This window comes from Piliocolobus tephrosceles, chromosome 1 (assembly GCF_002776525.5).
Source record: "Piliocolobus tephrosceles isolate RC106 chromosome 1, ASM277652v3, whole genome shotgun sequence".
NCBI lineage: Eukaryota > Metazoa > Chordata > Mammalia > Primates > Cercopithecidae > Piliocolobus > Piliocolobus tephrosceles.
In genome coordinates, this window is record NC_045434.1 from 167,110,760 (window position 1) to 167,127,721 (window position 16,962).

General features: G+C 37.5%; 1 protein-coding gene across 3 annotated transcripts in view; it reads left to right on the forward strand.

Annotated features, from left to right (window-relative positions):
* Positions 1 to 16,962, forward strand: part of USP24 (ubiquitin specific peptidase 24) — a 147,905-nt gene that overhangs the window by 106,718 nt on the left and 24,225 nt on the right. For all 3 annotated transcript variants that reach the window (XM_023187807.2, XM_023187800.2, XM_023187790.2), the window contains exons 41-54: positions 688 to 805; positions 3,229 to 3,373; positions 5,547 to 5,666; positions 6,277 to 6,402; positions 7,379 to 7,477; positions 8,697 to 8,779; positions 9,160 to 9,301; positions 9,527 to 9,646; positions 10,068 to 10,288; positions 10,618 to 10,742; positions 11,830 to 11,971; positions 13,161 to 13,311; positions 14,328 to 14,423; positions 15,108 to 15,211. In XM_023187807.2, the coding sequence (XP_023043575.1) occupies positions 688 to 805; positions 3,229 to 3,373; positions 5,547 to 5,666; positions 6,277 to 6,402; positions 7,379 to 7,477; positions 8,697 to 8,779; positions 9,160 to 9,301; positions 9,527 to 9,646; positions 10,068 to 10,288; positions 10,618 to 10,742; positions 11,830 to 11,971; positions 13,161 to 13,311; positions 14,328 to 14,423; positions 15,108 to 15,211 (1,792 nt within the window). The remainder of the gene's footprint in view (positions 1 to 687; positions 806 to 3,228; positions 3,374 to 5,546; positions 5,667 to 6,276; positions 6,403 to 7,378; positions 7,478 to 8,696; positions 8,780 to 9,159; positions 9,302 to 9,526; positions 9,647 to 10,067; positions 10,289 to 10,617; positions 10,743 to 11,829; positions 11,972 to 13,160; positions 13,312 to 14,327; positions 14,424 to 15,107; positions 15,212 to 16,962) is intronic.

Here is a 16,962-nt window from a genome sequence, read left to right on the forward strand (position 1 = left end):
CTGTTAAGTACTTTATAATACATAATTTACTGTCTGTCTTCTTTTGAGGGGGATTCTCATCTGAGGAGGCAGCCCCTAACCACCCCTGCCCTCCAGTGGTGGGGTACATATGAGGTTCTCCTAGGGTGCACATGTAATTTGTAAAAGATTATTCAGTATTATAAATTGTATTCAGAAGACAAATGAAAAATTAACTCTTTTATAACACAAACCAAGCTTTACAAAATATTCTTGGCTACTGGGGATATATAGAAAAGAGTGATTCTTAACCAGAGAGAGAAAGACATAACCATCTTAAACTAAAGAGGCAAGATTTTAAAAGTTTCAGGAACTCTTACGTGGACTCCCCTATGCCCAGAGTAAAAACTATTCACTCAAACCATTCTGCCTCGTGGTGTTCTTGGCACTTGTGTTTCTAAAGTGAAAGTTTGACTCCTTTCACTGCACTGTAAGCCCATAAGGGAAAGCACCCTCACCTACCTATCTTTGTATTCTGTCCCCTTTGTATTCTACCCCACAAGCTTTGCCATGTAGTAAGTTCTCAAAAAATAAACATTAAATTAAACTAAATGCCCTGCTTTTGGGTAGCCTCAGGTACCTTTGCTGCTCTGATAAGAAAGCGCAAGATAGGATCTTTGAATTAAAATATGTGTTCATCTTCAACACGAATATTATGCTCTATTCCAGGTTCATCACTCATTAAACCATTGTTAGATGACTTCCTTTTCCGAGCTTCTAGAATTATTTTAAATAGTCATTCTCCAGCTGGCAGTGCCGCCATCAGTCAACAGGACTTTCATCCAAAGTATGGAAAATGCACGTTGTGTTCAGTTTTGGTAAAAATTCTAATTTGAAACTTCAGTCCCAAAAGATTTTGTTAACTTGGAGTTTGTCTTCCATCTGTGAGTCTGTATATCCTATGTTATCCACTAAATGAAGAAATGCATGTGAAGGGGCTTAGCGTCAAGCCTGCCTGGCACATAGTAAGCATGGAGCAAGTGTGCTGGCACCATTATTATCATCAGAATGGAAGAACAAATGAAATGTGGCTAACTTGGTCAGTAACAAATTCCAAGAGAAATGAAGGTTATAAGAATTATGTCCAAAGTACAAGTAAATAGGCTCTGAGTAAAATCTTGAAGATTTCTCAGGAGAAAACGATAGGTGCTTTAGTGCATGAACCTTGTGGTTTGCTGAGTGCTGGCTGTGTTCTGTTAACTGCAGCTGCTTATGATTTATTGCGGTAGTAACTTTGGAATCAAATTTTGTATTAGTTTTGTGGATACAAATTTGAAATATCTCTTTGTAATGTTGACCCTACTTGAGTGGTATTTTTACTCTTGTGGGTAGGAAGACAAGGCAGAGCTACAAGCTGCTATTTCATTTGCTCCAAATCTAACTAACGTTGTTCCTTTCTTGTGAAAACCAGAGTTAATTGAGTAATCCGGAAGAAACTGATTTGCTATTTATAGTGAAAAGGGTTCCTGTACAATATCAGTGGTTATTGAAATGGACAAGGCATAATAAACAGTATTTTGTGGAATCCTAAGAGGTATCTTACCATGTATAAATATTTCTTTACTTAAAGTTGCCTCATGAGCAAAATCTGTTTTAGGTAAGAAAAAAAAGCAAAACCCTTCATTAGAACTCTTGGGGTGTTCCTCAGGCCGTGACTCCCATCCTCATTGCTATCCCAGCCCTGTTTTGGAAGATTTGGTGCTAGGTCTATGGAAGTCTTTTATTAAAGCAGCAGAAACAAGTGAATATTTTAATTTTCAGTAAACACAAAAGACATTTCTTTAGCAGTTGTATTATGAATAAAAGCAGTTCCTCCATAAATGAAGAAGGAAGGAGTGTTTTTATAAAAATCATATACAGTGCCTTGACTAAAAAACGAAACATTTGTTCATCCCTCCCCATTGTACTGAATGGTGTTGATTTATCACAGTAACTCCCAGTCTTTTCCCGCCAAAACCTTCAAGGAAGAAAGAGATTTAAAATACACAGAAATTCTTTTCAGAAGTAATGCTAGTTTGTATCACTGTAACAAAACAACTTTTAATGTTTAACCTGTGTAAATGGCACCTCCCTATTCTTTTCTTACTGTTCTTTGCAACCCTGAAGTTCAGATAAGAAGCAAAGGACAGTGCCAGCTCCATGGCCATTGTCCTCAGTGCCTGGTGTTGTGCTGGTCTAAAAACCTCATAACCCCCCCTTAAATGCCTCCTACACTCCCTGAGTGTTTCACCCAGAGGTTGGCTATCCTCTTTTCTGTGTATCCTTCTTTTTTTTTCGAGACGGAGTCTCGCTCTGTGGCCCAAGCTGGAGTGCAGTGGCCGGATCTCAGCTCACTACAAGCCCCGCCTCTCGGGTTTACGCCATTCTCCTGCCTCAGCCTCCCAAGTAGCTGGGACTACAGGCGCCCGCCACCTCACCCGGCTAGTTTTTTTTTTTTTTTTTTTTTTTGTATTTTTTAGTAGAGACGGGGTTTCACTGTGTTCGCCAGGATGGTCTCGATCTCCTGACCTCGTGATCCGCCCGTCTCGGCCTCCCAAAGTGCTGGGATTACAGGCTTGGGCCACCAGTGATCCCTCAGTAATACAAGGTTAGCATTGGTTAAAGTGAGATATTATTGTCCGTCCCCAAAGTGATTTCTACTACAAGGCAGGGAGTGTAGAAAGCCTTTGATTTCATGCAGAATGCTTGCTAGTTATCTTTTGTGTCACTTTAAATGAATTGATTTGACAAGCTGTATTTCTGTCTCCAGTTTTTCATAGAAAGTTCACATAAAATGTTTACAGCTATCTGTTCTGGTTTTTACAGCCTTCTTTTGCTGCCAGTTATATATTCAGATCTTAGGATGACAGCGATAAAATCTTTCTACATACCTATTTTATTTGAAAGACAGTTATTCCCATGTCATCTTTATTACAGAGTTCTCTTTACTCTTTCTCCTCCATTCTTGCTGATTCATTCGTTAGATAAGACTATTCTGATCATAAGTGAAAGAATTTTGCTACTTTATCATCAGGCCAAGAAAATAGTTATTAATTCCTTCTGTATTCATGACCTCTCGATTACTAGATGTCTGGGGTTAGACCTGAGTTAAGTATGTTTATCCTCAAATTGGACAAATTGGAGCTCTTCTACTTCCAACTGTTGTTTTAGTTTAATGAGTAATTTAAGTAGATTATTCATTGTTGAAATTGACTTGTGTCTTGCTTCTAGGTGTAGTACAGCAAATAGCCGATTGGCAGCCTATGAAGTCCTTGTGATGTTGGCTGATAGTTCACCTTCAAATCTTCAAATTATTATAAAAGAACTGCTTTCTATGCATCACCAACCTGACCCTGCTCTTACCAAGGAGTTTGATGTAGGTTTTCTAGACCTTGATGAACTTAATTTTTTTTAGAATGATCTCCTAAACATATAATTTTAAGACTGTATTTGCGTTCTGCTGACCACAAAGAAAGTCAGTATTATTATTTTGCTTACTGTGTTCACATACTCAAATCAAGTATAAGCTATAGTATCACTCTAATATACTGAATATATTGTGAAATAGTATCCTTTTAATTAAAGACATTTTCAAATTGCTTGGTAGTTATTCTAAAATAACTGCCAAGTAAATAAGTAAAAAGTAGCTTTCCAACCTAGTTTTTGAGCAACTTTGTGCTGGGCATAGGCCAGACCCTAGAGATACAAGTCAAGTAGACATTGGCTCTATCACAGTACAGCCTATGTTCAGTTAAATTCAACGAAGATTTATTGAGTTTAGTATGTGCTAAGAGGCATATTTGGCTTTTGGAGCTCAAAAATGGAAATAGGATCCCAGCCCTCAAGCAGGTCAGTGTATAGTGAAAGAAGCCCATAAGCAGATAATTGCAATATAATGTGATACGATATAAGATAGAGGTATGTCCTGAATGCTCTACTAACACAGAGAGGCACTTCACCACCAGCTCAGAAGGCTTCTTAGAGGAGATGAAACTTAAAATAGGGCCATAAAAACTAGTGAGCCAGGTGAAGCAAGGTGGGAAGGTCATTCCATTCCAGTAATGAGAAGAATATGAACAAAGCTGTGGAGCCATGAAATAGCTTAGTGTATGTTGGGATCTACGAGAGGGAAATATATTGCAGGTCCACTGGAATACCAGACCAGAAATGGGAGGATGCTTTCAAAGCTGCCTTTTGTATTCTCTAACATCACAGATAGTCAGACTTACCCTCTGGATGCCTGAGTTAAGTATTACAGAACATAGGGGTTAGGTAGGAAAGGAAGTGGGGACAGATGTCCTAAATAGAGGGACTAGCACTTGGCAAAGACTTAGAAATGTGGGCTGTCATAAATTGGAAATGGTTTTGATTGATCAAAATGGTTTATAATGCTTTAGTTTATAGGTTATGTGTTACTTTATATGCATTTATTTAATCAGATTTTTGAACTTTTTGTATTTTTCCTTACATCAAAAATTATATCAGCATAATGAAGGCAATATCTGTGTTAGATATTTATATTTTTAACACTGTTATAAACCAGTTTTTTTTTAATCTATGCTTTGGACTACAAATGAATTTCAGTGTTAATTAGGTCTTAGAAATAATCCTGCTCTAAGTATATGTCTGATGTTAATGAAGAATAAGTAATACTTAGCAATTCCTTGAGGTCTAGAAGACCTACACATTTATGTCTGCTAGTTGGTTATTACATGGATGCAGATACTTGATAAGTGCAGATAACATGATTCTGGTCATGGCATGAGAACCAAGATCTTGCTATAATAGCATTTCAAAGTGTAAAATTACAGTATCCTTTTCCACTTGGAGAAATGCCATGTTGAACTTTATCCACTATGCTTTTTCTGGATCATTTCTACCAAGAAAAGCTCTGTACTGGGGTCTATGTTATTTCAAAACACCTGTAAGTAAAATGGTAGGATAATCACCTATTTAATTATATGTGTACTGGAAGAAGTTTAATAGAAGAGTGTTACCTTCTCTAAAAGGAATTACAATATGAGCCTTCCTTTACCATCCAGATTGGTCAGGATCCTTCATGGTAATCACTTCCTAGACTCACATTCCTTTTTTTCAGAGTACTACCTTAATTCATGAATATATATCAGGACATTTGCTTGATTATGCCTCTTTACCCTAATAGACTATAAGCGCCTTGAGATCAGGAGCCATGCACATTTCTGTTCTCTCTTATATCCCATGCACAGTGCCTGGCGTATAGTAGGGTATTTAATCAATATTTGTTGAATGATAGTCAAGTGACTATATAAATAGATAAACGAATATGCACCTATCTGCCAGGTATTTTATGAATGAAGAAGCAACATTGAGATAGCAGTTATAGTTTGATAATTATATCGGCATCTGCAGAAGTACTTCATGAACATAGGTTTTTGCCAGCATAGCTTTCATAACATACTGGATGGGTAAATCTGTGAATGTATCTCCCACATAGCTATAGTATAAATGTGTCTGTGGCAGAGATGCTCATTCTTCTCCTCTACTGTTTCTATTCCTCTGTTTCCCAGTACCTTCCCCCAGTGGATAGCAGGTCCAGTTCAGGGTTTGTGGGGCTGAGGAATGGTGGTGCAACTTGTTATATGAATGCAGTCTTCCAGCAGCTGTATATGCAACCTGGGCTCCCTGAGGTGATTTCCTTTTTCTATCCTTTTTGGTATGATAGATAATATGTCCGTTACTTGAAAATTGTTTCATGGTTTTTTATTGCTTTTGGGGTTTGCTAAAACGAGACATGGTGATTTTTTTGTAGCTCCTGAGATGTGTAGAGACATGTTGTTTATAATCACACATTTTTATAAAGCTGCTGTTGTAATAAGCTGCCTGTATTATGGATGGACTTGGCCTAATGTGAATTTTGAACTCCAAAGTTGTTTTTAAATTATGTTCCATAAGGTTACTGTTTTAGTATTTTAGAAATATATGGGGTCTACCATGAACACTTTATGATAATATGGTAGTGGCTTATAATATGGTAGTCAGTGGTTTTGGGAGTATTCCATGTGTATTGGGCTGCACTTACTACTAGACCGATTTTCATAATCAGACCTTAAGGACATGATTTGTTCATAATTACACCAGCTAGAAATTACTAAAGTTAAATATCTGCAGCATTACAGCCATGTCCAAACATACATAACATTCTAAAAAAGTAATGTGGGTACTAACGTGTACATATGTCAGAGTTACCTGTGAAGCATTTTAAATATTTCAAGCTTGATATGTTTCTTTTCTGTGCAGTCGTTACTTTCGGTGGATGATGACACAGACAATCCAGATGATAGCGTGTTTTACCAAGTGCAGTCTCTCTTTGGGCATTTAATGGAAAGCAAGCTGCAGTATTATGTACCTGAGAATTTTTGGAAGGTATTTCACCCAGTAACTCTTGAGATTTAAAGATGTTAAATATTTGGAGTTTGGCTACATTCTTTCTCTAATGATAATGGTTTTTTGTTTTTATTAACTGTAGACTAATTCCTTGCCAAGAAACTCTAAAAGGATTTGGTATACCCTTGTTGAAATTGGTACTTGGTTTCAAATCATTAGAATGTTGAGAATAGTCATTCATGATTCCTAGGAATTTGCTCATCTTAATTGTTTTGAGTATTTTTCATGATTATTTTAGCTCTTTGCAATATTTGTTCATATCATTCCCCTGACCCTGTGACAATTTCACTAATATCTTTAAATAAAGAACACTTTTTTTTTTTTTTTTGAGATGGAGTTTCGCTCTTGTTGCCCAAGCTGGAGTGCAGTGGCGCGATCTTGGCTCACGCCATCCTCCACCTCCTGGGTTCAAGTGATTCTCCTGCCTCAGCCTCCCAAGTAGCTGGGATTACAGGCATGCACCCCCATGCCTGGCTAATTTTGTATTTTTAGTAGAGATGGGATTTCTCCGTGTTGGTCAGGCTGGTCTTGAACTCCCGACCTCAGGTGATCTGCCCGCCTCAGCCTCCCAGAGTGCTGGGATTACAGGCGTGAGGTACCGCACCCGGCCAAGAACATTACTTTGAAACATTGCTGTACTGTGTTTCACATATTGGAGGATCACCTTGTGTTTTTCCCCATAGGTTGATTAGTTTCTAAGAGAGAAATTCTCTGTTCCATGGCCTAGATCTTACCCAGTATCCACTTCTGATTTCAGAGACTTGTTATGATTGTAAGGGGACTAGGAAAAAGGGTGGATGGCTGAATACAAGCTAGTCTCACTTTACTAGAAATGTTCACATCCTAATAGTGAACCTGATTTTTAGAAGCATTTAAGTGCTCTTTTATGTACCCTTTCTACCACATTCAGCAAGTGCTACTTTTCCTTTAAAAACATTTAATTTTTGTTATATAGATTTTCAAGATGTGGAATAAAGAACTTTATGTGAGAGAACAGCAGGATGCATATGAATTCTTTACTAGTCTCATTGATCAGATGGATGAATATCTCAAGGTAATAAAAGTTTTACTTTCCCTCTAACTCCCTCAAACTCTAATTATAGTATGAGAATAGTGTCTTAGAATTTGAGGTTACTATGAAACTGACAAATCAGAAATTGATTATCTTTAACATAAGAACTATAATGTATTCTGTATTTAAACATCAAAACATAACACAGATCAATAGAATTGTATATTTTCTCTTTTTTTTTCTTTTCTTTTTTTTGAGACAGAGTCTCACTCTGTCACCCAGAGTGTAGTGCAGTGGCACAATCTCAGCTCACTGCAACCTCTACCTTCCAGGTACAAGAGATTCTTACACTTCAGCCTCCCAAGTAGCTGGGATCACAGGTGTGCACCACCACGCCCAGCTAATTTTTTTCATTTTTTGGCAGAGATTGGGTTTCGCCATGTTGGTCAGGCTGGTCTCAAACTCCTGGCCTCCAATGATTCACCCACCTCAGCCTCCCAAAGTGCTGGCATTACAGGTGTGGGGTACTGTGCCTGGCCTAGAATTGTATATTTTCTTAATTCATCTAACGCTCAATGAAGTATGTAACTCTTAATCTCTACTACATAATAATAGCCATTCCTACCTACATATTCTTTCTGTGTGTCCACTGAAATAATCTGGCCTCAGAAGAGTGCTGCAGTCACCAGTGAGCTGACGGCCCTGTGCAGAGCAGAGAGTGCTCTGGCAAAGAGGGGAAAGGAGCCAGTTTAAAAGGTTATTTGTGGTGCTGTTGAAACCCAGAGCTCTCTACCTCTACCCTGTAAGCCATGTGGCAGACTTCCTAAACGATATTGCCTTCTCAGATCCCGCTGTCACTGCCAGCATTGGCCTCTCATCAGTAGGCACAATTCTTCCATTTTATAAAGTAACTTGCAAATTGATGGCATTCTATCCACAAGAAAAAAGAAGAGATTGCCGAGAGTTGCCCCTAACTTGGTCCTTGTAGCACAGGGAGAAGGATTCGGAATCACCCTGGAGAACATTCTGTTGTCATTAGCTCTACCTGACCCATCCGTCCTTCTCCTCCTCTCCCTCTTCTGATAGTCTGCATCACTCTGACAGTGGGGCCAATAATGGGTTTGGCCTCCATTCATCGCAGCTGACACTGCCAGAATGACTCATTTTGTTTTGGCCCTTAAATTGCAATGTGTTAATAAAATTCTATATACTCATAAGTTCTGGGGGCATCATTTAAAATTGTAACTTTTCATTCCAACAGAAAATGGGGAGAGACCAAATTTTTAAGAATACATTTCAGGGCATCTACTCTGATCAGAAGATCTGTAAAGACTGTCCTCACAGGTGAGCGAAGATACCACTGACAAGAAAAATAAACATCCTTTTGAAGTGATTGGTCTAGTATATTGTAAATTTTGCATTTGTTAAGAGACTTAGAACCCTCTCCCTCTCAATAGATCTATAAGTATTTAGTGACTTAAATTTCTTTGGTTTCTACTTCCAGAAGTAGAAAAAATTTCTTTGTGGGCTTAAGAAAATATTCATTGAAATTCATAATTTTAAGCAATTCTAAATTGTCACAAAGTGGCATTTTAACTTATTAATGGACTTTTAAAATATTAAGGGACTCCCAGATTTAAAATGTAATTCTGTGTTCAATTATGGTAATTGAAGAGTTTTAAATTCCACTGCTGATTGTGGGTTTTCTGTTATTTCCTAATCAGATATGAGCGTGAAGAAGCTTTCATGGCTCTCAATCTAGGAGTGACTTCTTGTCAGAGTTTGGAAATTTCTTTGGACCAATTCGTTAGAGGAGAAGTTCTAGAGGGAAGTAACGCGTACTACTGTGAAAAGTGTAAAGAAAAGGTATTAAGTTTGCCCTTTTTAAAAAACAAGATTAATTTGTTATTCACATAGTGTGTCTTTGTTTTATGTAAAATCAGTAGTAAGCTCATATTGTTATTTCCATTAGATTGTGTCATTACTTGTTTTCACATGGGTCAGAAAGACCTTTGCCTTAATTACTGTGCTGTTTTATTTTCTCCATGGAGATCATTCATATTTGCTCTTTTTTCTCTTTTTTGTCTTTAGAGAATAACTGTGAAAAGGACCTGTATTAAATCTTTACCTAGCGTCTTGGTAATTCACCTAATGAGATTTGGGTTTGACTGGGAAAGTGGACGTTCCATTAAATATGATGAACAAATAAGGGTAACTTTTTTTCTTCCTGAAATTTTTCACAACCATTCATTTCCTCACTCCTTTTTTTTCCTTTTTCTATTTTCATATTCCATCTACCATGTTAAGGCTGTTGTCTCAGCATTATGAAGAGCCCCTTGTCTTAGGTAGTTGCTGCTGCTGGAATAGGCAGATCTGGAAACAGTAAGCCCTCATTTCTAGAAGGCACCCTAGTGATTACTGCGAAGGAAAATGCCTTTCTTAGTGCTCAAACCAGAGACTACTTTAGACTTTCTCAGACTTAGCATTTCTGAGATTTTATATTTGAATTGGAGAGGTAGTTGTTCCTAGCTTAAACTAGGAAAACACATCCTCTTATTTGGATCTCACTTAACTGGGTACTGCTGTATACGTTACTAATCAATGTTAATATGGTCTTTTTGCTTTTACGTAGTTTCCCTGGATGCTAAACATGGAGCCTTACACAGTTTCAGGAATGGCTCGCCAAGATTCTTCTTCTGAAGTTGGGGAAAATGGGCGAAGTATGGATCAGGGAGGTGGAGGATCCCCACGAAAAAAGGTTGCCCTCACAGAAAACTATGAGCTTGTCGGTGTCATCGTACACAGTGGGCAGGCACACGCAGGCCACTACTATTCCTTCATTAAGGACAGGCGGTAAGGGTTTCCTGAGGCGACACTTACTCACTTTCTGCCCTCCCCTGCTCTCCCTTATCATCCATACTCACCACTGTGGTGCAGACACACTTTGGCATTTTTCTTGACTGTGTTTCATTTTGAAGTTTTAAAGCTTAGTGCAACTGGTTTTACCCCTTCAATTTGAAAAGTTGTTTTAGAAATTGAAATAATTGTTACTACATATTTCTTAGATATTTTCAAATGATAATCACCTGCTTTATTTGTAGACAGTACATAGAGATAAATGCTAAGGATGAGAATGTCGATTTTTTTAACCTTATAATGTTTGTCTGATTTCTGGGCTCTAGAGGGTGTGGAAAAGGAAAGTGGTATAAATTTAATGACACAGTTATAGAAGAATTTGACCTAAATGATGAGACCCTGGAGTATGAATGCTTTGGAGGAGAATATAGACCAAAAGTTTATGATCAAAGTAAGTATTTACAAATGGATATTTTCCATTTATTTATAGTTTTCTATAAAAATTAATAGTATTCTTTATATAAAAACAACAGATTTTGTTATTTTTATTATACTGCTATTCTAGCTATAGAACCATGAGCAAGCTCTTTAATAACCAGCGTGAAAATGTTCAAGGTGTTTATGAAAATTTTTAAAAATAATTTCTTACAACAACCTTGAGGGATAGGTAGGGGAGCTGGGAGTAAGTTAAAAGGATGAAATGAACATCAAAGAGAAACTAATGAATACAGAAATTGAACCTTAAAAATAGTTTTGGAAGTAGTTATCCATTAAAATTTTCAGATTTCCTTTTCACTAATATAGAGGTGTGACTAATTAGAGAAGACGTTTCTAGCACCTGGGTTTTTAAAACCATATTTATTATGCAGTGTGGCAAAGCAGTCTTCCCCTCCACAACCCCCACTCCCAGGAGAAAAGAGTATGAGGAGAAGCACAACCCAATCAGAACTTGCTCTTTGATAAAAAGCTATTTGACGGAGACCTTGGCATTTCAGAAACCTGATTTTGAAATCTTCTAGTGGTATTTCTAAATTTTTAGCTGTATTGGATTCACTGTATTAGATTTTGATACCATGCCATTATAGTCATGCATCTTACTGTGGTAACCTTTACGGGTTGGATATAGTATTGTCAGAATTTACCTAGATTTGGCCGATCTTGGCAGAAATGGTTAAGTGAGGCCAGTTACCGCATCCTGTGCCATATACATATTTTTAAATGTCACTTGCTATTTGCTTACATCTAGACCTCCGTAGGATACTTACCTTCTTTCTCTTACTTACCATACTGCTCCCTTATTCCTTGCCCCCACCTATATCACTTCCAAGTAAGAGATCAATCTTAGGCCCAGAACTGAAGTATCCTGACTTCCGTGCTAAGCACTACTCTAAAGACACTCATATTTTACTTATACTTTGCATTTTACAAATTTAGGGAGTAGTTACCTACTTACTGGAATAATGGGCCCTTTGTTTTAGATTGTCAAGACAAGAAAAACTTTTATTTACAGATGTCTTTCTTCATGTCTTGTTATAAAGCAAACCCATACACTGATGTACGCCGAAGATACTGGAATGCCTATATGCTTTTCTACCAAAGGGTGTCTGATCAGAACTCCCCAGTATTACCAAAGAAAAGTCGAGTCAGCGTTGTACGGCAGGAAGCTGAAGATCTCTCTCTGTAAGTGTCTCTTCCCTGTAATTTGCTGTGTGATTTCTGTGGTGATGATGTGGTCTGTGAGAATATACTATTTGAGATTTTAAAGATAATTAGCTAAGCTGGAGAGAAATTCTAAAAAGAAATCCAAAAAGAAAATAAATTTGTTTTCTTATTGCTTCCTGGTTATTTTCTTGGCAAGAGGTTGTTACATATTTAGAAAGATGCACATAAGTTATTTCATTCTAGAATTGAAGTGTTTTGTTTTTTGTTTTTTTTTTTGAGACAGAGTGGTCTCACTCTGTCACCCAGGCTGGAGTGCAGTGGCATGATCATAGCTCACTGTAGCCTCGACCTTCCAGGCTGAAGCGATCCTTCCACCTCAGCCTCCCGAATAGCTGGGACCACAGGCAAGAGGCACCAGGCTCAGATATTTGGTTTGTTTGTTTTTTGTAAAGACGAGGTCTCCCAGTGTTGCCCAGGCTGGTCTGGAACTCCTGGGCTCAAGCAATCCTCCCACCTAGACCTCCCAAAGTGCTGGGATTATAGGCATAAGTCACCGCACCTGGACTTTTTTTTTTTTTTTTTTTTTTTTTTGATGTTAGCAGCATTTGTTGAATACACTTTTTGTCCAAAGCACAGTACTGTGCCAGAACTGTCAGAATGTTGTTGTTTTTTAAAGGTCCTGTCGTTGGTGAATTTGCCTTTTAATGTGTTGGGTCAGGAAAGTGTTTACTTTTTCATGTGAGAAATATGACTATATGTGTTTTATTAAATTTGAAAACCTGGTTTAATTCTTTGTTCTTACAAGACTTTGAGTGTATGGCTCTAAGATAAGTTTATTTCACTGCTTTTTAATGGCTGGGAAAGATATCTCACAATAATATGTAGAAAAAATTCATTTTTGTGCTTACTAAATGTTAAATCTCATATGCCAATTAAGTAAAAATTTGTGTTAAAGTTTGTCCTGCACTATTTTCTATAATGTCAATCAGTTCTCCCAACTAATTAGAAGGTATTGCATTTTTTAGTTTCTTAATTGATACATTACGATTGTATATATTCATGTGGTACAATTTTATGTTTCGATACATGTATAATAATCAAATAGTTTAAGTCTAATACCCTGTTTATGTGAATGTGGCAAGTCTTACTAACTACTGAAAAAATAGCCATTTTATACTGGACAAAATTTTCTGATTCTGTCTCTTAGGTCAGCTCCATCTTCACCAGAAATTTCACCTCAGTCATCTCCTCGGCCCCATAGGCCTAACAATGACCGGCTGTCTATTCTTACCAAGCTGGTTAAAAAAGGTGAGAAGAAAGGACTGTTTGTGGAGAAAATGCCTGCTCGAATATACCAGGTAAGAACCATATAGAAAATTCTAAGAAGGAATGTCCACATGGACATCAAAATGTATCCAGTAGGTCCAGAAGTACTCCTGCTGGGTTAGTCGTACCACTGGTGCTACATTATCTTACACATTTGTCTCATGAAACTTTTATGCCATGCCACAGAGGGGACCGTAGAGCTAGAACCATGGAGTGCTAAGAACACAAGTGTGAATACACACTCAGGATTGGCAGACACAATCACTGACCTGCTGTGTGAGTGTAAGATGTCACAAATAAACAATGTTGTGGGGAGTGGGCAGTAAAGAAACCATGTTGCCAAAATAAACTTATTTTGTCTGGAGAGAAAAACAAGGTTCATAACCTTTGAGTAGGACTAATAAGACAATGATTGGCCATTATTTATTGAACACCTACTGTGTGGTACGTGCTTTAAGCAAATCTTTAATTTGTAAAAGATTATTGTGCCAGTATCAGGTTTTATTCTCATTTTTTGGATGGAAAAACAGGTTCAGAAAAGAAGAAACATGTGCCAGTGTCACAGGGCAAGGATCTAAATTCAGAACTGTCTACTCAGTCCAGACTTTATACACTAATCAATCAAAAGCTCAGTAGCTAGAACAAGAGACTTTGAGAAAAATACGGAGTCTTACATTAAGAAAGAAAGAGAATTAAGCCATCTGATACAAAGGAAGCATGGAGTTGGTTGTGCTTGGGAGAGCTCTATTTGTCCCCTTCTGCCTAAAATGCCAAGTTAGAATTTATTTGTCCTTCATGTGACAGTTTACCTGAATTTCCCTAAAGGGTATGGTTTGATGAATAATAGTTCTTATAACATCTTGTATTCCAAAGGAAGGTTTTCTCTCTCCTCTTTTGAAAGTTCAAAACTTGAGAAAGGGGAATTATAAAGTATAATTCACTTTTTATAAGTGCTTTTTACCTATATTTTTACATATCATTAGAAATGTCCTTCACATATTGAATATTTTTCCATTTCATAAAAATAATTATTAATCTTCTTTTGTAGATGGTGAGAGATGAGAACCTCAAGTTTATGAAGAATAGAGATGTGTACAGTAGTGATTATTTCAGTTTTGTTTTGTCTTTAGCTTCGTTGAATGCTGTAAGTAGCTAATTGAATTGTTAGAAATAAGAAAGATTACAATTAAATATATTTTAGCTAAAGCATTCAGTGATTCATCTTCAATCTCAGTAGTTAGCATTCAGATTAGATGCAAAAAGATTTTCCCATAAATGTAGCCTGTATTGGGTAATATTAAAATGCAGGCAGCATTCTGAATGTATAATATAGATGGTGGGGAGGTGTGAGTTTCCCACATACTGGCTTTCTAAAGTGCCCTTGTTTAGATTTATAGAAGAATCTTAGAATAGCTGTAACTGTGAACTCATGTCAATGGATACTGGGCTTTGTGGAGATTCCTAATTTGTAGTAAAATGTTACAAGGCTAAAGATTAACTTTCAACTACTTTTCCTTGAGTACCATGATTATAATTTGCCAATAAGGGAAAACAGTGTTCTTAGTCTCTTGATGACTTAGCATTCCTGTGGTCTAACAACTGTTTTGAGAGGATTTCATAAAAGAAATGAAGAAGATGTCTTTTCTTAACCTTTTTTAAAATTTAAATGGAACATTTTTTATAATGAGCTGGCTAGATTCTTATTAGTATTTAACTTTATCATGTATGTATATCATATTCATATATTGTGTCATATTTAGTTCGTAACAATGTGTAATAATCTATAAAACTTCTGTGAAAAACGTCCTCTTTCATGTTTCCCTCTTAGACTAAATTAAAGCATCCATATTATCCTTGCATGGCAAAGGTGAGCTTACAGCTTGCTATTCAATTTCTTTTTCAAACTTATCTACGGACAAAGAAGAAACTCAGGTGAGAAGTGATATGTTTTGATAATCTGTTGTGACAAAGGGCACTGGTTAATTCAATTGAAGTTGAATTTACAATTTTAAAATATTGTGAAAGCAGCTAGCTAATTTTATTCAGAGGACTAAGACATGTTCTCTAGCTTTAAGAAACTTCTAATCTAATGGACAGAATAGATCAAACAAAAGAGAAATACCTAAAAAGAGAATGGGCATAAATTCTGTACATCTTGGAATTGGGCAAAATCATACCCAGATAAGGAGATTAGAGTGGGCTGTAAGACGATGATGTTCTCAGAGGGTTTTGAAAGGCAAAACAGAAACACAGAGGGCTCATTTTAGGCAGAAGGGAAAGCCTGAGTAACAGACAAGACTTGACCTAGGGAACCATGAGTGACTAATTGTGTTTTACTAGGACGGGTGAGAGACTCCTGGAGCTGAGGCTGAATGTTGGGTTTGGAACTCACTGAGTGCCCTTAGTACCAGAGCAGGGAGTTTGGGCTCTGTTCAGTGGGAGATCATGAAAGGTTTTTGAACAGGGAAGTATGTCCAGAGTAATGTCTTAGAACAGCAGTCTCCAATATTTCTAGCAACAGGGACTGGTTTCATGGAAGACAATTTTTCCACAGAGGGAGGGTTGAGGGACAATTAGATTCTCATAGGGAATGCACAGCCTAGATCCCTCACATGTGCAGTTCACAATAGGGTTCTTGCTCCTATGAGAATCGAATGCTACCACTGATCTGACAGGAAGTGGAGCTCAGGCTGTTCCTAACAGGTCCCAGACCGATACTGGTCCATGGCCCAGGGGTTGGGGACCTCTGCCTTAGAAACTTTACAGACATGACTATATCTTATTCATCATTGGTTTTATGGTTGTTTTGTTTTGTTTTGTTTTCTGAGGCAGAGTCTCGCTCTGTTGCCCAGGCCAGAGTGCAGTGGCGCGATCTCAGCTCACTGCAACCTCTGCGTCCCAGGTTCAAGCGATTCTTCTACCTCAGCCTCCCAAGTAGCTGGGATTACAGGCATGCACCACCACATCCAGTTAATTTTTGTATTTTTAGTAGAGACAGAGTTTTGCTGTGTTGATCAAGCTACTTTTGAACTCCCGACCTCAGATGATCCACCTGCCTCGGTCTCCCAAAGTGCAGGGATTACAGGCATGAGCCACTACGCCTGGCCTCATAATTGATTTTTATCTTCAGCGCCTTATAAGGTGCCTGCACATTATAGGTTCTGGATAAGTAGTTCTGTGAATAAATGAGTGAAGAATGAAGAGTATTGAGCAGTGGTTTGTAGAATATACCTAGAGTAAGGGGAGACCCAGGGTGAGGAGACCAGTTAGAGTTAAAAGACCACCGAAGTTCCCAGACTTTTCCCTCTCGCTAGCAAAGTCAACTTCTCCAAGTGTGGAGAGGTTTTTGGACAGATTTTGCAGTCAAGAAACTCTTGAGAAAAAAAAATATATGTATAGTGACAACTTCATTTTTATGTGTAATAATCAAAGATGTATTAAGTGATCTCAGTCTTTAGTATTTGGTTGAAAAAGAAAAAATAATGTATTCCTTTCTTTTAATGTCCAGATGGCATGGATTTTTATGTCCTAATGGCATAGGATTAACTAAGGACACTTGGTCACTTCTGTTTGTGAAATTTGCTCATGCTGTTTACACATTGCACACTATTTCCATTTTGTTTATATGGTCATTATACACAATGATCATTTTGGGACATTGAGGGATGTAAGGGAGGTGTTAT